Source organism: Staurois parvus, unplaced genomic scaffold, assembly GCF_062004578.1.
Source record: "Staurois parvus isolate SC_StPar_1 unplaced genomic scaffold, SC_StPar_1.0 ptg000136l, whole genome shotgun sequence".
NCBI classification, from domain to species: Eukaryota; Metazoa; Chordata; class Amphibia; order Anura; family Ranidae; genus Staurois; species Staurois parvus.
Genome location: NW_028317932.1, coordinates 8,102,501 through 8,125,966, shown reverse-complemented (window position 1 = coordinate 8,125,966; position 23,466 = coordinate 8,102,501). Strand labels below are relative to the sequence as shown.

The following is a 23,466-nucleotide window of genomic DNA, read 5'->3' as shown; positions in this document are numbered from 1 at the left end:
ATATGGGGGATGAATTACTATATGGGGGATGAATTACTATATGGGGGATGAATTACTATGGGGGATGAATTACTATAGGGGGGATGAATTACTATGGGGGATGAATTACTATGGGGGATGAATTACTATATGGGGGATAAATTACTATAGGGGGGATGAATTACTATGGGGGATGAATTACTATGGGGGATGAATTACTATATGGGGGATTAATTACTATGCTTACTATGGGGGAATATTACTATACTTACTATGGATGACACATACACATCATTCATCTACTCTTGGTCCGGCCCCCGGGTCCAATATATGAACCCATTGCGGCCCTCAAGTCAAAAAGTTTGCCCACCCCTGGGCTAGGGTCTGACGCCGCGATCGTCACACTTACCTTCGTAGTTGCCACTGGAAAAAGACAGGTTTTCCAGAAGTAGTACAGAGACTGCCAATCACACAACCACAGTCCCACGCACACCAACAATTCAGGCTTAGTCTAGGGCAGGCATCACTAAATGGCAGACAGCAGTCCGAATACGGACCGAGTGATAGTCTTGTCCAGACTGCGGCCACACCACATAGCAGCCTGAGTGGACTTCTCTCCTCCCGCCGCTGCAGCTGTTAGTAATGGAGGAATGGCAGGGTAGACTCCTGTTCTGTATGTACTCTGCTGCCGTGGCTTCTCTTCTGATTGTACCGGCTTGCCGCCGTTGAACTAAGAGCAGGGAGGAGGGTTGGAAACACTGAAATTCTACAGGGGAGTGAGAAAGGGGAGCCAACCTTTCATGCAGGTCACTTGCTTTTTACCAGGAAGAGTTGGGCAGCTCCCACCCTCAGTGGAAACCTTCTATGCCTCCTGTCCTCTTCCCTGCTCTGAGTTCAGCTGCAGCAAGCCAGTACATTCAGAAGAGGATTCTGTCCTTCCATTCCTCCTGCCCTCCTCCCTGCTCTGAGTTCAGTGATGGGACGGCAAGCCAGTACATTCAGAAGAGGAGTCCTTCCTTCCATTCCAGTGGTGACAGATGAGTACATATAGAACAGGAGTCCACCTCGCCATTCCTCCCGCCCTCTACAATGTGTTAAGGTATGGGGAAGACTATGTGGTAGAGGGGGCTGTGATATCAGAGGGGGGATCTGTGATATGGGGGGGCTGTGAGACTGGGGAACTTTTATATGGGGGAGCTGTGATGTGGGGGGCTGTGAAGTGAGAGGAGGGAGCTGTGGTATGGGGGGCTGTAAAGTGAAAGGGGGAGCTGTGATATAGGGGACTGAGAAGTGAGAGGGAGGAGCTGTGAAATGGGGGGGCTGCAAGAGGGTGGAGCTGTGATATGGGGGCTATGATGTGAGGGGGAGGAGCTGTGAAATTGGGGCTATGATAGGAGGGAGTTATGATTTGAAAGGGGGGGAGCTATAATACTGGGGGGCTGTGATGTGAGAAGGAGAGCTGTGATATGGGGGGCTGTGATGTGAGGAGAGCTGTTATATGGGGGAACTGTGATATGGGGGGCAGTGATGTGAGGAGAGGGGGGAACTGTGATGTGGGGGATTGTGATTGCAAGAGGGACTGTGATATCATGGAAAGACTGTGATGTGAAGGGGGGCTGTGATGGAAGTGGGGCTATAATGTTAGGGGGCTCTAAGGTGAAAGGAATTTTTGATGACCGGGGGGCTGTTATGGGAAAGGGGGGACTGAGGACATTAATGCAAAGGGGGCTAGATGTGAAAGACCTGAGTAACAGAAGAAAAGTGAGTTTCGGACCTCTGCCGAAAGAAAATGTTACCAACCGTGAATATTAATTCAGTACTCCTAGTCTAGGGGATGACTTTTTAGTATTTATTGCTGAAGAACTTTAACAGGAGAAGGGTTTAGGGTCATAAGATACTCCAAAAAAATCTTTAGGAATAATGAGAGGACAAACTTCTCACTAACCTTCTAATAGCAGCTGTACTTGTAGGTCACAGGGAATGGCCAGTATATCTGAGACCCTACAACAGCATTCCATTTAGCCACTTCTGGCACTTAGTTCCCTTATGGCACTTTCACAGCTAGTCCTCAGCAATGTCTTTACTCACAGTGTCCCAAGAGCTGTTTGCCACCCAGAATCCACAAGTAGATCCTCCGTAAGGGAAATAACTGAGTGCCCTCCAGCAAACATCAATTGACAATCTTCTCCAGGCCCAGACTATTTCCTGTCTTAGTAAAGTTGCTGTCAGGGGCAGTGTCCACAAGAGACCTGGAGCCTCCTTTTCAAAGAACACTCTAACAAAGCTTCCCAAACATTTATCACCCCCAGCCACCTTCTGGACTCCTCCTTCCAGGGATTGGCAGGGGCATGATAAATATTCACATTCATCATTTGAATCTCCTTGCCCTATACTTTTTTAGAGGCAGGTGGGAAGGATCAAACTCTCTACTCAGGAAACCCAAAACAGACCAAAACAATCACTGCTCCACTCACTACAGTGAAGCCCAAAAACAAAATTTAACCAAGCAGCCTAACTAGAGGAGGGTGCTACATAAATGTGGATGCTTTTTTGGTCTGGCCAGCGATATACCAGCTGGGTGATAACCCTAGTAGTCTACATGCTTGAGTATGTTTTCTGAATTCTATTATGTGTGTGGTATCAGTGAAAAAAAATCATTTTACTGGTTGTACTGCCTTGTAATAACAGAAGTTCCTGTTTGTATAAATTGGAGCATAACACAAGAGCAGTTTCATTTTAGAGCATTTGGAAAAACACAAAATACATCTAAAAAAAAGAACTGTAAAGCATAGATGCAGCCCACATCAACCAATCATTTTGTTATTACATTATATTGTTACTGTTTCCACAATGTTTTACAGAGAATGTGGAATCTTTCCTGCAGTAGAAGAAGGTTATATTATGGGTTAAACTTAAAGTGGTAGTAAAGTCTCCTGACCTACTCTGAGCCATGTAAAGATTTGTTTAATGACTTAAAATTAGGTGTTTTTCATGGTATTCCAACCCGCTCTGTTTAGGAGATTTCACCTGATTTTTTACATCACTGCTGCATACGTATTTTGTCCCCCCTTTGATGGAACACTCATTATGGCGTCATTCTCCTCATAGAGGTGTCATGCCTCCATCATCAGCCCTCCACAGCACAGCAAAGCAAGCAACGCCACGGGAGTTCAGACCTATTCTTTTCTTTTTGACCATATTGATGGAAAAATTCGATGGAACAGGATGGAACATTTTTCCCAATTCTCATTCTGGAAATGAATTCATTCCAAAATGGAATGTTATAGGCAAACTAAATTTCGAAGTTTTTCAAGTCATCATATGTACTTTTTTGTACAAATATTTCTATGAAGCTCGACAATCTTCTGGTGTATGGCCAACTTTAGATTTACCAACAACTATAGATGTCAATAGCTTACCTAACTGGATATAAATTCAATGCATTGAACAGGCAGGCCCTCACCTGGTAATTCAAACGTAGTTCTGCAGATACTGTACAAACAGATTATACATTCTAAGACCAGATTTTCTGTCTTTTCTTTTAACCAGTTTCTCTAGCTGGTTGACCGTAAGACTTTTCCTTTTTTGCTTAACTTTCAAACTGAACTAAGTAGATTATAAAATTAGACCGTGACTTATTTAGGCAGCTTTAAAAAAAAAAACTAGTCATGAATTCATAAAAATCTAACTATTCAGTCTTAAATTATTGTAATTGCTTAGTCTAATTGAAATGCCAGGGTAGTTTCCATGGAGGATCCTCCACTAATGGAAGCCCCGATGGGCCTTCTAATCCTAAAGGCCCCTAAAAGTAGCACAGGTTTGCAGTTGATATTCATGCTGATGGGCTGTAGTAAAAATGGCAACTCAGCTTTGGTTTTCATCCCATAGATTTTGATGTAAGATGCATTAATTCTTGCTATTTTTCCTTAAACTGGCCATACACAAGTAAAATTTTGTTCGAATGTTTAAATGGGAATTCTGAAAAATTGTTTGTCAGAGGATTTTTTATTCTGCCATCAATGAGTAAATTAATTTAATTCAAGTGTCTTTAAAATTATTTGGAATTCCAGACATTAAACAGGTTTCCTTTGCAACTGGAACATGTGCATTACAATATCTATGATTTTCCAGAACAAAAACCACATTCATGGTTCCAATTTCGTTTGTTTGAGAATTACTTTCCATACTGCTCCTTCAAATTTTCTCATTAGTATGGTCAAAAAGCATTGTTTATTTTTTCCCCGTTAATCATTAAAACATTGAATGATTGTTGTGGAAACTAAATTTTTCAAATGAAATTTTACTAGTGACCAGATTTACTCGATAAGATACACTACTTGTATCACATCATTGCACTCTAAACCTCCTTCATGGGAACCCGCAGCAATCCTTCTATTATCCTCTGAATGGTTCCAATGCCTTCCAGCAATGCAGTGTCAGTCAATTTCACATTTTTTTCACGGGTGTCTCATTTAATCCTATTATACCACTTCCTAGCAACGTGTCAGGCTTCAACAGTTTTTGCAGGTGAATGAGTCATATATTGTGTTGGCACGAGTTTTGTGTATGTCTTTTATAATTAAATATTTATAATCTATAGGGATGATATACTAGTTGAACAAAATCTACAGGTACATGCCCAATGGATATTTCCAGTGCCAATGTACTCATTTGTTACACATGTAGTTCAAACATTAGTCTTATTTGTGGTTGTTAGAAATGGACTTTCCCTACGCCAGATACGCATAGACTTTTTTTGCTTTGTTATTTTTATCTATTGTTAGAAATACACCATAGAATAATAACTGTCTGGAATGCATACTGTAGACTGGCAGTTTAGTGTCCATTTTAACAAAATGATATTTTCAGTATACAAAAAGACATTAAAGTGGATGTAAATCTCTGAAATTTAAAATGAAAAGACCATATCTCTCTATAGTGTGCACTAGACTCAATGCAAATCAAACCGTTCCGTATCTGTCACCCCTCTCTGCCAATCCCTCCACTGGCTTCCAATTGCCCAACGGATAAAATTCAAAACGCTAACACTGACGTATAAAGCCGTTCATAACACTGCCCCAAATTACATCACCGATCTTGTCTCCAAATATCACCCAAACCGTACTCTCCGCTCCTCACAAGACCTCCTACTCTCTAGCTCCCTTGTCTCTTCCTCCCATGCTCGTCTCCAGGACTCCAGGAGCTTCCTTCATCCTCTGTAACTCCCTACCCCAATCCATCAGACTATCGCACACTCTGCTCACTTTTAGGAACACTCTGAAAACCTATCTCTTCAGGGAAGCCTACCCTGCCCTCAGCTAATACTGAAATCCTCTACTCTTCCAACCACTCCATCCCCCACAGTTATTACCTCTTATACCACTATCCCCTCCCTCCTAGATTGTAAGCTCCAAGGAGCAGGGCCCTCAAACCCCTCTTGTATTGAATTGTATTGTTACTGTACTGTCTCGTGTACTGTCTCCCACCATGATGTAAAGTGCTGAGCAAACTGTTGGCGCTATATGAATCCTGTATAATAATAATAATAATAATAAAGTGTGGTTTCTGTCTCCTCTCTTTTTCCTCTGCTATCTGCGTTAGTCATTTCTGACAGGTTATCCCAATACCACAGAATTTAAAGTGTTACTAAACCCCGGATCCTGTATTCACTATATCTGGTCTCCCACAGTACACACAACATGGAAATGCAATTATGTTAGTAAATATAAAATGCTAAATACTTTTTCTCATCAGCAGTTAGAGCATTCTTGTGAGTTCAGCAGAGCACTGGTTAAAGCTTGTAGGAGAAGTTTTTTCTTTCTGCTCTAGGAGGATGTGAAAGTCCTGACCCTCTGTCTAGACAGTGCTGATTGGCCCTCTGCTGACCACATGCACTCTCCCAAGAAAAAAAAAAAAACCTCTCTGGCAATACACACCAAACTGAGCATATGCATGTGACTACGGATTCAGTCTTTATCAGGCGGTCATTTCAATAAGAGGAGGGGCAGAAAAGAAAGGATCAAACAGCCTTTTTACACAATGCAGAGGATTAACCCCTTAGGTTCCACAGTGAGTATACCAAGCATGCTTTACTACATATACACACTGACTTTACTGTTCTGGGTTTAGTAACACTTTAAGGAGAAGCCCCCATCCCCCTCCAGCACACAGAAGGTGATTAATAACCTCAGCTGTGCATGTTTCCCTATGAGACTGTGCAGAGGGTGTGTGTCCTTTCCCTCCACTGAGTTCTCAGATTACACTTAGCTCCCTGCTCTGTTCAATGCACTGCATGATGTCAGATTCCGGCCCCCTGCCTGCTGGGGCTGAAAAAAGCGTTTGATTATTGTGTTTTAGAGAAAAGATGGCTGTCAATAAACAGGTGCAAATTGCAATTGTTTCATTTTTGTGTATCACCTGAGGCTTGTCACTTCAGTGGGTACATGTAATTTTTTACGACCACTTTAAAGTATATCTAAATCCAACAAAAATGTATATTTTGCAGCCTATCCTTCTTTAGTCATGGCAACTGCGTTTTGTTTTTTTCAGGATTTTTTATTTTATTTTCAACTTGTGATCCTGCCAGTAATACATTTTTCCTATGTCTAAAGAACTCACTCACCCTACTGTATCTATAGAGGAAAAGCGCTGCATCCCTAGGTTGGCCACTCCTTATGTAAACCAGAGAGTCAAAGCGCAAATGTTCAACCATTAGGGGTCACTACTACTTTTGTGGGCTTACTCCTTATGTAGACTACAGAACCCAAACACACACTCATCTCCATAACATTTTATTTAAAACAGATACAGCAAAACACTTCAGTGGTATATTTAACAGATCAAAAGGGTGCAAATGAGGGAGGTTCATTGTTCGACATTATCTATACTCTTTTTTTTTTTGGTTTAAATTAATTTTTGAACAATTGCTATACAATAGAGGACCTGGCATTCAGCTTGCCCATACCAGAGAACACAATTTCATGAGAACGCTCCACAACCTCATAGAATTTGGTAGTAATTATATAACTTTAATCAGCAAGCTACACAGCAGTCAACATGAGACAAAGCCTTTTAGCTGATATGCAACCCTTTAGCATTTGTTGGCAGGTAGACATCCCCTTTAAGGGTTGCTCCTCATAATGGTGACATGGTAATGCAAAGTGCCTGCTTTATAAGGTGGGAGGGGCCTGGGTGAGAGAGGTCTCAGAGAGAGTTACCTGTGTGTTCTCCCCTGTGGGGGAGGGGCGGCTGGCATTTCATTGAGCATGACCTAACAAGAAGTGTACCTCGAGTTCGAGTACCACAATGCTCTTACTAAAATGCTATCTAAACTATGCTGACACATTCAAGAGGGAGGACAACTGGGGGAATCAATGGTGGAGAAGGATCTGGGAGTTCTGGTAGATCACAAGCTTAATAATGGCATGTGATGCCAAGCTGCAGGTTCTAAAGCGAGCAAAATCCTCTCTTGTATTAAAAGAGGTATAGACTCCAGAGAGAGAGATATCATATTACCCCGGTACAAATCATTAGTAAGACCTCATCTGGAATATGCAGTTCAGTTTTGGGCACCAATTCACAAAAAGAACATTGGCGAACTGGAGAAAGTACAGAGAAGGGCAACCAAACTGATAAGAGGCATGGAGGAGCTCAGCTATGAGGAAAGATTAGAGAAACTGAATGTATACTCTCTTGAGAAGAGGAGATTAAGGGGGGATATGATCAACATGTATAAATACATCAGTGGTTCATATAGTGAACTCAGTGTAGTTATTCACCCTGAGGTCATCACAGAGGACAAGGGGGCACTCTTTAGGTCTGGAAGAAAAGAAATTTAATCTGAAAACATGGAAAGGTTTCTTCATGGTAAGAGCTGTGAAAATGTGGAATAGACTCCCTCAAGAGTTGGTTCTGGCCAGCTCAGTGGATTGCTTTAAAAAAGGCCTGGATTCTTTCATAGATACACAGAATATAGCTGGATATAACATTTATAGGTAAAGTTGATCCAGGGAATATCCGATTGCCTCTCGGGGGAATCAGGAAGGAATTTTCTTCTCCTGCAGGAGCAAATTGGATCATGCTTTGCTCTTTGTTTTGCCTTCCTCTGGATCAACTGTGGGTGTAGGATTATAACTTTATAACTTTTTTTTTTTATGGTTGAACTGGATGGACTTTTCTCTTTTTTCGGGCAGACTATATAACATTGGTGAACCAACTGTTAGTAATTATTTGAAATATGTGTGCATCCTGAATTTGGAATGTTCTGTTTCCTATATCTTAAGTAAGAGACTGCTTAAAGATAAAAAAGAGTGATATTTTCAGTATAGCACACCACTCCCTGTAGAATATCACTCTTTTTTTTATCTTTAAGTAGTCTCTTACTTAAGATATAGGAAACAGAACATTCCAAATTCAGGATGCACACATATTTCAAATCATTACTAACAATTGGCTCACCAATGTGTCAGCATAGTTTAGATAGCATTTTAGTATTTTACAGCCTATGCCTGAGAGGAAGAGATGTGTGATATACCAGTTCAAGCCTGGTGGGCTCTGAAGTGGAACCCCCTCAGCGGTAGCACGCATCAGGTGGCCTGGGTGGACAGTGTTCAGGATGCATTTCATGGCCCCAGGTGGACAGTTGGATTTCTGGAGCTTCTGTCTGAACCATGGGTCAACCATAGACCTGTTTTTTTTTTTTTTAATAGTTGAACTGGATGGACTTTTGTCTTTTTCTGCCAGACTAACTATGTGTGTGAGTACTCAAGGCAGGAAGGGGTTAAAGATGTGGTGACCAGGAGAATGGGTAGAAGAGTCTACAACCAACATCTGTGCAAATGACAGTATGTGGTTTGGGTTGAACACCACTGTAATGCCCTGCAACTCTGCATGTATAGGCAGAGCCCAGCTGCACATGCCAGCCACATGGAAAGAAGCTGGGTCCTCCTTACACATGTATGGAGCAATAGTCCTATAGGTCCCCTTCCAGGCAATCACTGAGAAGCAATGGCTTGGGAGGTGAGACGCTGGAATCCAGGTCCTAATAGCATACCAAAACTTGGGTTTGTAGCCCACAAAGAGTATAGAATAAAGAGGATATACACATTTTAACATTCGTATTACATAAACTCTGTATGTAATGCTTATTTACTGTTCCCCACAATGCCTGAGTTTTATATCCTTTTGTATTTGCAAAAACTTTTTTCGATTATATTAGTTTTATAGTCCATGTATTTTACATTGCACAGACTTTCAGAAACTACCTTCAGCTGATATTCTTTCCAGGAGATGAGGAAAAAAATATCCTAATAGTAAGGGGAAATAATTACTTTTATAATTATAGGGTATTTGCCATTGAAGTGATTCTGCCATATTGGAAATTAAACTGCACTGAATAAATCTGGAGGATGCCATGCATTTACTAACCTCTTCAATATATTTCAAAATATATTTTTATATATATATATATATATACACTGCATGTTGAAATGTGTTTGAAAAATATTTTGAAAAATATATATTTTTTTAATATATTCTTCAGATTTTTTTAGCATATAAAAAAGTAATTTAAACATATATTTTTACATATAGTTGTAAATGCATTCCAAAAATGTAGATTTGTATTTTTAAAGACATACACTATATTTAAAATGTATATTTAAAAATATTTTTCATATATTTTGTAATAAAAACGCATGAGAGAGAGAGAGAGAGAGAGAGAGAGAGAGAGAGATTACACTGGCATTGTGAAGTCGTTTTTATTTAGTAAATAAAAAGTATTGTACTGTACTTGCATGAAAGAATCAAAGTCTCAGAGCTCCTAGTGCTGTACTCACCTTTCCCAGTCTGAAATGAACTGCACAGGGGATTACAAGAGGCTGATACCAAGACAAATTCAGCTACTTACATTTAGTGGTGTATTTAGGTTTTGTGCTGCCCTAGGCAACACATAAATCGGCCCGCAGCCCCATCGCAGCGAGAGCCTGACAACAACCAACACCACCCCCCCCCGGGCCAAGAGAGCCTTCCGCCACCCCCCATACACCCGCAACCACTTCCCTCCCCCACTCAGCGAGAGCGAGAGACTGATCTTCACAGCTTTGGACATCCCAGGAATGAGAGTCAGGCTCTGCATACACAGTCAAGCAGCCTGCAGCCTCTCACGGAGCCCACCTGGTCCCCATGCCGCATGCATCCCTTCTTCCAGGGGGGCATTGCCATCCCTCTGAAAAATGCCTCCCTGGGCAAACGCCTTGTTTGCTTCACAGTGAATAAGCCCCTGCTTACATTAGCTGCTTTTAAAAATGCAATGAATTATTCTTTTAAAGAATACACAAATTCAAACATTTTTGGATTATTTTATATCCATGTGGAGTTTAGCTTTAATTGATCACCTACATCAGCAACATTTTTGGGACAATCGAGCTCTGATGATGCAGGTGTACACAGGACTAACACCAACCCAACCTTAGTGCACATGGCTAGCGATCCTCCAGTCTCAGCCCTATGTCTCTTTTATTAGCAGAAAGTAGCTTACTAGTTTAAGAAGCTGCTGGCATAAAACATGAGGCCAGAGCATTGTGGCAGCCAGGCTGATAGGGGAGATCAGTGCAGCTAAGCCGATCTCTCAGTTGGTGCCTCATTTAACACATAGCAGCACAGGGGAATTCTGTCTGGGGTATAAAGTGCTGACTGCAACTCGCTGGGAATTCCTCGGCCAACAAGCCATGAAATGTTACTGCATAATTATTCTTTTACCCAGGGCCCATTAGAAGTGATCCGCAAAGAAAGAAAATTTAATTAGCGACCAGCTCGAACAGCTTAAGCGTTTAAGGTGGAATCAGCTGGGAAAACGACTTGGTGATGTCATGTAAAATATACCAGCTTGATTTTTCTATTAAAGACAGCAGCCCCTAGGCGCTTGCATTTACTGATTCTGATTTTCTTTTTCTGGAGCCAACTGATCCTCACAGTAGAAATCCTCATCTATTGACAAACCAGTTAGAGGAGTGTGAATTATACACCAATAGAAATGTCAATCCCTGCTGCCTTCAGCTTAGCAGTTATTGACCAATGAGGGAAGATCAATGTCACACAGATAGAAACCTGCCCTAGCCAAAAGGGTAAGCTGTGAAACAAAGTGTGCAAAGGGGTATATAAATAAGTATAATCAGCAGGATAATACGCTTGTTGTTATTATTATTATTATGCAAATCTTCACATCATAAAAGTCATCTGGATTTGGATATGTTAGGGTCATAACACACTCTTCCATTGCGGTGCGTTGTAGTAATGCACACGTTAATGCTACACACATTAACACACGTTCCATTTTTACCAGATGTGTGCGAGAATGATCCATTTTAGCACATGGCTGGTGTCTGCCATGGTGTCTCAGTAATGACTGTTGACTCGTATTTTACAATGCAAGGCAAATTTTACCTTTTTTTTTTACTTTTTTGAAAGTACAAAGTGTACACTATCTTCAGGTCTCCACACAACGACGTGGTGATCCACGGAGGTTTATTTACTAAAGCTGGGGGGGTGCAAAATCAGGCTCATTTCTGCAAAGAAACCAATCACCTTTACCCCCTGGTTCACATATATGCGGATGTGCGGACCGCATTTTGCGCAGGCACGAGAGCCCATTCATTTGAATGGACTCCCATGCCCCATGACACGCAGGGAAGAAGTCCCTGCACTTCTTCTGAAAACGCAGCCCGCACAGGAACCTTGGTTCCCAGTACAGTTGCGTTTTTGAGTGCGGGCGGCTTGCCATTAGAACTAATGGTACCCACCCGCGGGTCCGCAGTTCTCTGCGAGTGGTGCGGCTGCGCGTATTTTCGTGTGGATCCGCAGTGGCACCACCAGCACATATGTGAACCAAGCCTTAACCTCAGCTAAGTTAAGCAATGGCAATGAAACCTGGAAGCTGATTGGTTTCTATGCAGAAGTGAGCATGATTTTGCACCCTCCAGCTTTAGTAAATAAAGCCCACTACGTCATCCAGTGCAGCGCAGAAATATGAAACATGTATGTATTTTTCTGCACCACACTTCACACCAGCTTTGTGGTGTAAATGGGGCACACAGAAAACAAATTGTGCACTAGCAGTAACCTTTGATGATCCAGTATAGAAAAATACAGGTCACCATAGTATGTGTGAACAAGCCCTAAATCAATGCACCTCCAATGCATATACATTGCAGCACACCGCAAGGCACAGTAATGCATTACATAGTACGCTGTGTTGCCAAATATAGTGCATGTCCACTGATGGTGAAGTTGGTCAAGCTATGCTAAAATCATTTTCAGAGTTTATGATGGAAATGAGACTTGTATATATTGGGGGAGCTTTGCTAAAACTGGTGCACACAGAATCTGGTGCAGCTGTGTTTGGTAACCAATCAGCTTCCAGGTTTTATTGTCAAAGTTTAACTGAACAAGCTGAAGTTAGAAGTCGATTGGTTACTATGCACAGCTGCACCAGATTCTGCGTGCACCAGTTTTAGTAAATCTCCCCCACAAAGTGTGTGTTTTAGGAAGGCTTTAGAGCTTGTTCACATTTGTGTTAGCCCTCTGAAGAGAAGATCGCACCTCAGAGGGTGTTTAACAGGTGTTGAGGAGAATTAATGTTGCCTCCTTACCGCTTGTTTAACCCCTAAAGGCCTGTGTCACAATGCAATGCACATAGTTGTGAAGCAGTTGCAACTCAGCTCTATTCGCTTGAATGGATTGCTATCTTCGGTCCGTACTGCCATTTAAAACAACTCACAATGCATGTGTATACTCCCATACAGTTGCCTTTGCAGCTTTGGGAGAGGTAAATACATGGCTCAAATGCTTGTTCTTACCACCCCCACTGCAAGTATAAACTAAGTCTTACTATGCTTAACAGAGAATAATTAGCAAATTGATATTCTTATCTTTAATAATAAGGACATTTCTAAGTCCTGTAAATGATCAATACTTGCTCTGGATTACATATACATTTGCTATGCCTGAGCTCTTACACACAATCAAATGCTTCTGTGAAGGCTGGGAGCAATTGCAAGGCAAACTTTTTTATCAATTGTATCCAAGTCAGTCAGTGAATTTTGATATGAAATAGTGAAATGTATATAGCTTTTGCAACAGACTAATATTTCTGTCATCAACTGAATGTGAAAATACTAAAGCACTGAGTCCACATATAACTCATTAGGGATCTGTCCGACTGGAAGGTTAAAACATCAGAAATTAGCTCTACTAACTCCTCTTTACAGGCTAGCAAGGCTGGGTACTGGAGAATTGTGTAATTATCTTTGCAGCTAGTGACTATGCTAGCCTACATTAATTCATACAATAAATAGTTCTCTATTCAAAAATGACTTTAAGGACGTGTATCAAATATAATTAATCTACAAAGACTATTAAAGTGTTACTAAACCCAGGACCCTGCATTCACTATTCCACAGTGCACAGAACATGGAAGTGCAGATATTTTAGTAAATATAAACTGCTAAATACCTTTTTTCATCAGCAGTATATAGCAGTCTTGTGACTTCAGCAGAGCACTGGTTAAAGCTTGTAGGTGGAGTTTTCTTTCTTCTCTAAGAGGATGCAAAACCCCTGGCCTCTGTCTGGAATGTAATGATTGGCCCTGTGCTGATCATATGCACTCTCCAAAGAAAAAAAACTCTCTAGCAATACACACTAAACTGAGCATGTGCATGTGGCTATGGGTTCAGTCTGTCTTATCAGGTGGACATTTGAACAAGTGGAGGGGCAGAAAAATTAGGATCAAATGGCCTTTTTACACAATGCAGAGGATTAACCCCTTAGGTTCCACAGTGAGTATAACAAGCATGCTTTACTGTATATACAGACTGATTTTAATGTTCTGGGTTTAGTAACACTTTAAGGGTCAGAATAGCCTAATACTGTTAAAACACTAGGAATATATACTCCCTGATAGTTCTCAAATTCCTACATTTTTTAATCTAGATTGGTAGATGTATATTATCTAGCTGTAAACTAAAGGTTTAAAATAAATAAAATGGACTCTGTCAAAGCGCCTGTGTAAAAACAAAAAGGCTCTCATGAAAGTGGCTATTCCTTATTTTATGGACAGCATATTAGTTTTCATGCGGTGGCTCAATTAATTATGAAGTAAGTAAGCTTCACCTTATTTACTAACCTAGGAGAACTTTCACTTTGCAAGCCAATCATCACTTAGCTTAGTGAATGATGTAAAGCTATGCTAACAATAAAAAAAAGTTTTACTATTTTCCTTTCACATAATTAAGTATTCCTATCAAAATTAATTTTCAGTTAGTTTCACCCCATTCACTAAACTAAATGGAAATTCAGTGTGACCATGCTCTGCCCCTTTAGTAAAACAATTGCCATACTTGAACCTATTCACTGACTGGTGAATTACTGAAATCAACCGCTAGATGTCCCTATTTATCTTACAACATGCTGAGCTTCAGTCCTTGTGTGGAGTATAACAGAGGGACAACCTGTGGCTCTCTGCAGCTCTAAAACAAATATAACTCCTGGAAAGTGCTCTCTGCCTTGGGTATTAAGAAAAGCTAAAGGAAGTATTCTATTTTTTTTTTGTTTTTTAATTTTTTTTTTTTTAACAGGTTTTTAAAAGTTTACTGCCACACAGATCTAAAAAACTGGATATTTCTAAAGGATGTGTTTCATATATATCTCTAATATCAGTTAAAGAATTATATTTTATCCTAGTATTGGACAAGAGCACTTGACTTCAAATATGAATATATATATATATATATATATATATATATATATATATATATATATATATATATACACATACATATATATATTCAGTAAATATTTGAAGGTAAGTGTTCTTGTATTTAATATATTCTTATATTTATAAAAATCTGGAAAGATCTATCAATCAGGCCTCACACACATCCCCATAGTCTACACTTATTGCTTGAGTGATCCAAAAGGAAGTTTGGGTCTAATCAGTGAAGAATGAGAGTGTCTGCATTCAGTGGTGAAGGGCTTTTTAATCCTTGCAGGAAAGGGGTGAATTGTTATTTCCTCTCCTTTGCAGAACGGCTGGATTTAACGCATAAACAGGTTGACACCAGCACAAGGAAGCGGCTCTATTGTCCCCTGGAGTCCCGGGGCACTGAGCGCTGCTCTCTCCCGCTGGGGCTCAGACAAGACCGACCAAGAAAAAAGAAAAAAGTCATTCCATCCAGTATTCCGGGGGAAAATTATGTCACAAAGAGCTGGAATGTATAAGTTCACTTCTAATGTTATCCATCACAGGTTATCAGTTTGGGGTGGACTTTCCCTTAAAGATTACTCTTTTCAACTCTACATGAGCGTTAGTGAAAAGTGTCATTGGACTTGTGTGCTAAACGTGTGCTAAACCTTGAATTATAGTATTGGATACCAGTTAGACTGGGTTAATTATTATATGCAAAACTAATATAAACTTTTGTATATAGAATAAAATGTTATGTTACTTTTTCCTTGAATAACCCGTTTGGTGGTGCTTAAGATAAACTCTTTTTTTTATTTTAGTAAATTATTTTATTGCAGTCATAGGAGCTATTGGGACAGAATGAAACATTGTCTACGATAATAACAATAATAATGATGATAATAGGAATAATATTATTAATATACCGTTTGTGCAGAAACAACTAAGTAAAAACACACACACACACACACATGTATGCATATATATATATATATATATCCACACACATATGCGGTATATATAAATAATAAATTAGGCTCATATACACACACATATAGAATATATATTATAATGTTTCGTTTCGTTTCATTTCGTGTGTGTGCGTCTAAATTATTTATACACCGCATATGTGTATATAATATATACATATAGCATATTTATATCTGTATATGTATATCTATATATAAATATATATGTATCTATCTATCTATATATATATATATATATATATATATATATATATATATATACATACATATATATTTATACATAGATATACATAAAAACAGATATATATATATATATGCTATATGTAAACTAGTGATCCTCCAGCTGGCTGTATATATATGTGTATGTATATATATATATATATATATATATATATATATATATATCCATACACATATATGCATGTTAATATTTGTATGTCTTTCTTTTTACTTAATTGGTTTTGCACAAACTGTAGTAAAGACTTTATTGAACACAAGCAGGTATTACTATGGAATTACCGCAATATCCCACGAGCTATAAAACTCCCGAAATGATCGCACAAACTATAAAACTCCCGAAATGATCGCACAAACTATAAAACTCCCGAAATGATCGCACATGATATAGAACTCCCGAAAATATTATTTCGCCGATGTGACTACAGAACACAGAAGAGGCCATCTGATAGACTGAACTGTGCTTTGATGGACAACTAGCTGACCTTGAGGTCAACAACTAACTTGAGCAGGTCCTGATCTGTGCCATGAGCTGCGACAATCTCTCGGATCCTCCTGCCTGCACACAATACACGGGCTGAGTATAGTACATACAGAAGTCCCAGGCTTTGAGAAGCGCCGCTCATATCTTTTGTAGTACATCGTAAAATGCCACCTCTATGGGCTCCTTCTGCGCCTTTTTAGAGGCAGCAATAAAACTCTTCAGAGGATAACAGCTTGGGGGGTGAAGAGGGCTGGCTGACAAGCTGCTTGTGTTCTCCCCTGTAAACCACGCTCCAGTTTTCCTTTCTTGATCTCTTTTTAAATCGATATTTTGCAGTGGAAAGCTCCAGACTCGCTACGACTTTTTTTCCCCCTTATTAGCGCAAGGACTGGAGTTTAGCGCAGCGCGGCCATTGAACGCCCCGTGCCCTCAGTACAGCCAGCTGGAGGATCACTAGTTTCATATTTTTCCTCCGAGCTCATTGTCTGACAAGTTTTATATCACTTGCGCTCAGACTTGTCCTCCAAACACATATTTCATGATATTGTGCAATCCCAGCACTGTAAAAAAAAAAAGCAGCAAAGGAGTTCAAAGAGGTGCAAGTTTAGCTGTTGTAAAAACAGAGACCCAAAATACCTTTCATTTGTACCAGGACGATTTATGGGTCCATGGATGTTTTATGTTTTCCAGTTGTATCATATATATGCACACATATGTACACTCTATATTTTTGTGTATACATAAACATATCGTTCTATAAAATATACTGATATTTGTGTATGTATGTATCTATCTTTATTATAATCTGTATACTGTTTTGGAAAATTAAGACCATACACACACACACACACACATATATATATATATATATATATATATATATATATATATATATATATAGATAGATAGATATATATATTAAAGACTGGTACTATAAATCTAAAATCTATCTATCTATCTATCTATCTATCTATCTATCTATCTATCTATCTATCTATCTGTGTGTATGTAAATACAGCCTTATAACCTATGCACCGTTTTATATATTGGAGGACCACTTAAGTGAAACCAATTTTTTAAGTAATCATTATTTCTACTACAATTAGTTTGCAGAAAAACATAATCTGCATTAAAAAAAGAGCTTTCGTTAGTTTCTGCTCGCCCATGACCCACTAGTGCCCTGGATGAGCTGTCCCTTGGCAGATAGTACCTCCAGCCATGTACCCTGTGTAGTCCCTGAGATTAATATCACCTCCCTGTACATCACAGGTCATGTTTCCCATTGAAATGTACACGGTTCTATCTAATTTATGACGTGCAGATAGACTATGGAGCGCATATATCAAGGATAATCTCTGTTATAGACTTGGTGACTGCCGCTTGTATGCAAGTAATAAGTATAAGGTTCTGCTCCATTGTCAGAGGCTAATAGTGTTCCAGTTGTAAGGATCAAAAGTCCAACCATCACTCAGGACAGAGAACCAAACTCATCACTACATGGAAAATTGGGGACTGGTTTCTAGAATGTGCAGAGAAATGCACACAAGTGGAGCCCACCATACTAGGACAAAAAGGCACAACAAAGGGGATAATACAGAAAAATACAAAACATGAAATAATAATAGTAATAAATAGCATAAAAGGAATAAACACAAATAAGAAATACATCTTGTTTTTTTTCCAGAGTTTATTAATTCCATTATTTAAAATATTACAAATAAAACCAATTACATCTCATGCATTTAGAATGCAATCTAAACGTCCCAGTGAAAGGTTTTTTTTTCCATTTCAATGTGAAATATTCAAATTATTTCAACATTACAACAAGGAGTAGACAGTCTGCAAAGTTTGCAAACTATGGCTGTAGTGTGGTCAGTAGCCAAAAGACATTTAATTAGCAAATAAAAATCAGGGAGGTGATTATTATTTTTTGTGGATGATTTTAGCAGGAAATACACAGCCCAAAGACAGCTCAGTTTCACTCTGACAGTTTATTAATACATGATTTAAGTCTGCCTGACCCACTTGTAATGAAATAAAGGACTCTCACTTTTAGCTATAGCAGAACCGCCAGCGAAAAGTACATGCTCAATTAAATTAGATGTCATTGAACATTTTATGAAATAGTGTCTTTTTTCTCAGTTACAGTTTATACCTATCTAAAGTCATATTCAAGCAAAACTAGATCCTCAAAGTGCATTTTCTGTTTGATGTACACTTCAAGAAACAAAATATTTATAATAATATTAATAATAAAAAGACTGCAGTGACCTGCAACAATAACTCAATATTTTTTGTGACAAAAAAGAAGCTCCATTGTACTCCTATATATTTTCAAATATTTACTGTTATTAATATACAAGAAAAATACTATACAAAAATCGCCTTCAGTACTTAGCTCCTCTATTCACCATGCTAGGGGGGTATTTGATAGCCCTCCTGACATTCCCCAGGACTTGGTTCTATAGAAAAGAATTTATGGAAGGGCCTTTGGCCAAGAGATTACACAAAGGGAGTAAGTGAGTGAACATGTTTTAAGTAGGACTGGATGATTTCAGTTTTGCATTTCTAAATCTACCAACCTGTAATGGAGGGAATGTATTTTTCAGTTTTGCATTTCTAAATCTACCAACCTAAAGTGGAGGGAATGTATTTTTTTTTTTTAATTGTTAAAAATTAGAGTTAAAAATAATCTAGAAGCTATTGCAGAAATGTGGAACTTGCTGTTTCTCCTATGAATTAAAATTCGATTCTAGCTTGAGGAATAAGTTATACTCATGAGTTATATGCATGAAGTGTAGAGTTTATCTAGAGAGTTTTTAAAATTTTGCACTTTCTCAGAAACAGGAAAATTACATGCTATCCAGAGGATAATATAGAATGTGTGTGTGTGTGTGTGTGTGTGTGTGTGGGGGGGGGGGGGGGGGGGTCACTTATACAGGATAACTAGATGTTATCCAGAGGATATTGTAGATTTTTGGTGGTTCACCTAAACAGGAAAATTAGATGTTATTCAGGAGATATAGAATTTTGGGGTATCACCTATACAGGAAAATTAAATGTTTTCCAGAGGAGATTATAGAATTTTGGGGGTTCATCTAAACAGGAAAATTAGATGTTATCCAGGTGAGATTATAACATTTGGGAGATTCGCCTATACAGGAAAATTAGATGTTATTCAGATGCAATGGAATTTTGTAATTTCATCTATACAGGAAAATTAAATGTTTTCTAGAGGATATTATAGAATGTTGGGGGTTCACCTGCAAAGAAAAAATAGATTTTATCCAGAGGATATTATCTAATTTTGAGGGTTCACCTATACTGGAAAAGTAGATGTTATCCAGAGGATATTATAGAATTTTAGGGGATGACCTATACAGGAAAAGTAGATGTTATCCAGAGGATATTATAGAATTTTAGGGGATGACCTATACAGGAAAAGTAGATGTTATCCAGAGGATATTATAGAATTTTAGGGGATGACCTGTACTGGAAAACTAAATGTTATCCAGAGGATATTATAGAATTTTAGGGGATGACCTATACTGGAAAACTAGATGTTATCCAGAGGATATTATAGAATTTTCGGGGATGACCTATACTGGAAAAGTAGATGTTATCCAGAGGATATTATAGAATTTTAGGGGATCACCTATACAGGAAAAGTAGATGTTATCCAGAGGATATTATAGAATTTTGTGGTTTCACCTATACAGGAAAGATAGATGTAATCTTGATGATATTACAGAATTTGGAAATTTCACCTATACAAGAAAATTACATTTTGTCTAGGAGATATTATAGAATTCTATGGTTTCACCTATACAGGAAATGTAGATGATATTCAGATGATGAATTATGAAATGTAAGGTTACACCTCTGCAGACAATTGGACTTTATCTAAAGGATATTTTAGAATTCTGGAACGTGGGGTTTCACCTATGCAGGAAAATTACTTGTTTTTAAGAATATTGAAGGAATTTGGGGTTTTGCTTATGCAGGAAAATGAGATTTTATATAGAGGAATTTGTAGAATTTGGGAATTCCAACTATACAGGGAAATAAGATGCTATCTGGGGGAAATTGTTAAATTGTGGGGGTACACCTATGCCAATAAATTAAGTGTTATCTAGAGGATAATGCAGAATTTTAAATTCACAGGAAAATGAAAATGACAACCTTTTTTTTTTTTTTAATTTACTAAATAGAGTTTAACACCAGACCATCGAATTATTTTTATAGGCAAAGTGGGTCTTGTAGTTTCAAACTCCCTTAGTAAATATTATTCACGCCTAAATATTCCATTCGGTCCTAAAAACTGATCATCCAGTGATTTTTGAAAATGTACACGTTTGAAATGACTGGGAAGGATGCATTCCAAATAAGTACAATTTTTTTTTCAAATAGAAAACAAACAGCAATATTGAGTCCCAATGAACACATCACATGGTTACCTGTTAGCTGAAACATCCCAGCACACTAATCAACCTACTAAACTTTGACAGCAGCTGCCAGTTGAATGTTGCTCCAGTTTACACAGTGCATTACTGGACTTTCAGGCCTTTGTGAAGGTTGCTATCCATTGCAGTAATGTCTGGTGACCTATAGTAAGACTACAATCAAACATGGGCGCTCAGTGGCATATTTTAAGACTGCATCAAAAAGGCTGGAGCTCAATGGAGTCTAAAATATGGATCAAGTAAGTCTAGCATAGCAAAGAGGATGGAGACAAAAGGTTGCAGTTTCCTGGCTCCATTTGGGCACCCTCTTCTCTTGTGGCCCAGGAGTTCAGCTCCAGATAATCTGTCCATTCTCATCTCCTTCCAGCCAGCAGGGAGGGAGGAATTGGCTCCCACATTTCCCCCCTTTTTTAACTAATTCCTTGAAAAAGCCACTTTTGTTATGGTAAATGGTGTCATCAGAAGCAGAAAGAGGTCAAGCTGTGACTGAAGCCTCGGAGTGTCCAGAGAACAATGCTTGTCCATGTCCTAAGTTACAGAACAGAGAGGGTTGGGGGGGAAGGGGGGGGGTGCACAGTGACCAGGGGGGTAAGGGCTACAAGGGGAAAAATGGGAGCCCATAGGGTCTTACTCCAATCCATTTCTGTCCGTGGGGTGCAGAAGCTCTGGGGAATGGCAGGGCGGACTGGCTGATGGGCTGTGCTCGCTGTCGGTGTCACTTCCCTTCTTGCCCCCGCTGCCTGGACCCCCATTACCGGCGCCTCCGCCCGCCCCCGCGCTGTGAGTCTTCACGTGCTTGCTCAGGTGGTCGCTCCGCATGAAGCGCTTGTTACAGACGGGACATGCGAAGCGCTTCTCCCCGGTGTGGGTTCGGAGGTGTCGCTGCAGCTCGTCGGAGCGGGTGAACCTCTTACCGCAGAAGAGCCAGTTGCAGACGAAGGGCCTTTCCCCGGTGTGCCAGCGCAGGTGTGCCTTGAGGTGGGAGGTCTTGCCGTAGACTTTGCCGCAGCCCGGGATGTGACAGCTGTGCAGACCTTTCCTCCTCAGGCTGGCCCCCGCGGGACCCAGCCTCTCCGCCTCCTGGCAGTTGGGGCAGTCACAAGTGGCTCTGCCGGAGTAGCGCCTGGCAGAAGAGCGAGGGGACCCTCCTAGGGGCCCGGTGGGTGCCAGCATGGAGCCGGCGGCGGATAAGGGTGAAGAAGAGGGGTCTGGGTAGGAGCCGGGACCAATCACTGGCTTAAATCCGTCCATCAGGTGCTGCCCGGCTGGGCTTAGTAGATGTCCCCCTGGGGTTCCTCCTGCACCCCCAGCGCCAGCGCCGGCACCAGCGCCTCCCCCTGCGCTTCCTCCGGTGAAATGTCCAAAGCCGGCAGCTGTGTAGTCTGAGCCGTAGCCACCCAGAGGGGAGTGCAATGAGCCCTGCAGGGTGCTGGGGTGGAGGGCCGCTCCTGCCCCTGGGGTCTGAACGTCTATCCATCCGGCTCCAACTTCCCACCAGCTGGAGGCGCCCCCTGCGGCTGCCGCAGCGCCCACATCTCCGGTATGCGATGGCTTGAACCACGACTCGTAGGGGTGCGCCATCCCCACCCGGGGGTAAATGCTCTGCAGGCTGTCCACCGAGGCGTGCACCTTGGATAAGAAGACCGGCTGGTGGTGAGTGGCTGCAGCCGCCGCTGCTGCCGCTGCAGCCGCCGCTGCCGCCTCCTGCGATCCCCCGCTCACCGGGAATACCGAATATTCGTTGGCAAAGGGTGAGGCTGCCGAGACCGGGCCGTTTCCCCCTCCTCCCCCGCCTCCATTGCCGCCGCCTCCGGAGGACGTCAAAGAGAAAGCGCTGGAGCCCGGGGACCCCCCGCAGCTGAAGGAGTCCGACACCAACGCGGCAGCCGCAGCCGCCGCCGCAGCAGCTGCCGCAGCTGCTGCGCTGGAGGAAGAGGAGCAGCCGCGGGACGAACCTCCGAATCCAGACAGAGAGCCGGAGCCCAGGGTGCAGCTTCCCGAGGACGAGGAGCGCTTCCAGGGGTGGAATCCCTTCCCGAAGGAGCCAGAGCTGTCCGACAGAGAAGACGGGGACGGGCTGGCGCTGCCGATCTTGTTACAGGTGGCGGCTAGCATGGCCAGAGGAGTGGATCCCAATCTGGGCTCTTCCTGGGGACAAGGAGAAGGAAAGGAGAGATCAGGCAGTGATTCACAGGCAAGCCTGGACAGAAAACGTCACACTCTGCGCCCAACTACTTTATCCCTTTAAATCAGCCTGGGGCAACCTGTGGCTTCCAATAGAGAAACTACAAGGCGCAACAAGCCCTCTGCTTGTTGTCACTTGTAGTTCCACACCTGCTGGAGAGCCACCGATTACCATCAGATCTGAATAGACATTTACAATACTAACAGAAATATCAAAAGTTAAATGAACTGCAACGATTTATTAGTTATAAGGGACGTTAAGTCATACAAAAACTGTAGAGGTGTCCTTTAAATCAAATACAATTAAAACGACCTAAAAAACGTATCAAGCTGAGAATCTGTGATTACACTAGATCCCATCTAATATAATAAAGAGGAATAACACAGCCTATT

At 40.8% G+C, this 23,466-nt stretch overlaps 1 protein-coding gene across 2 annotated transcripts in view; it reads right to left on the bottom strand.

The window, feature by feature from the left end:
• Positions 1-18,095: 18,095 nt before the first annotated feature.
• Positions 18,096-23,466, bottom strand: part of SP8 (Sp8 transcription factor) — a 7,945-nt gene continuing 2,574 nt past the window's right edge. For both annotated transcript variants that reach the window (XM_089673155.1, XM_089673156.1), the window contains exon 2: positions 18,096-23,037. In XM_089673155.1, coding sequence (XP_089529281.1) covers positions 21,517-23,037 — 1,521 coding nt within the window. In that variant the 3' untranslated portion in view covers positions 18,096-21,516. The remainder of the gene's footprint in view (positions 23,038-23,466) is intronic.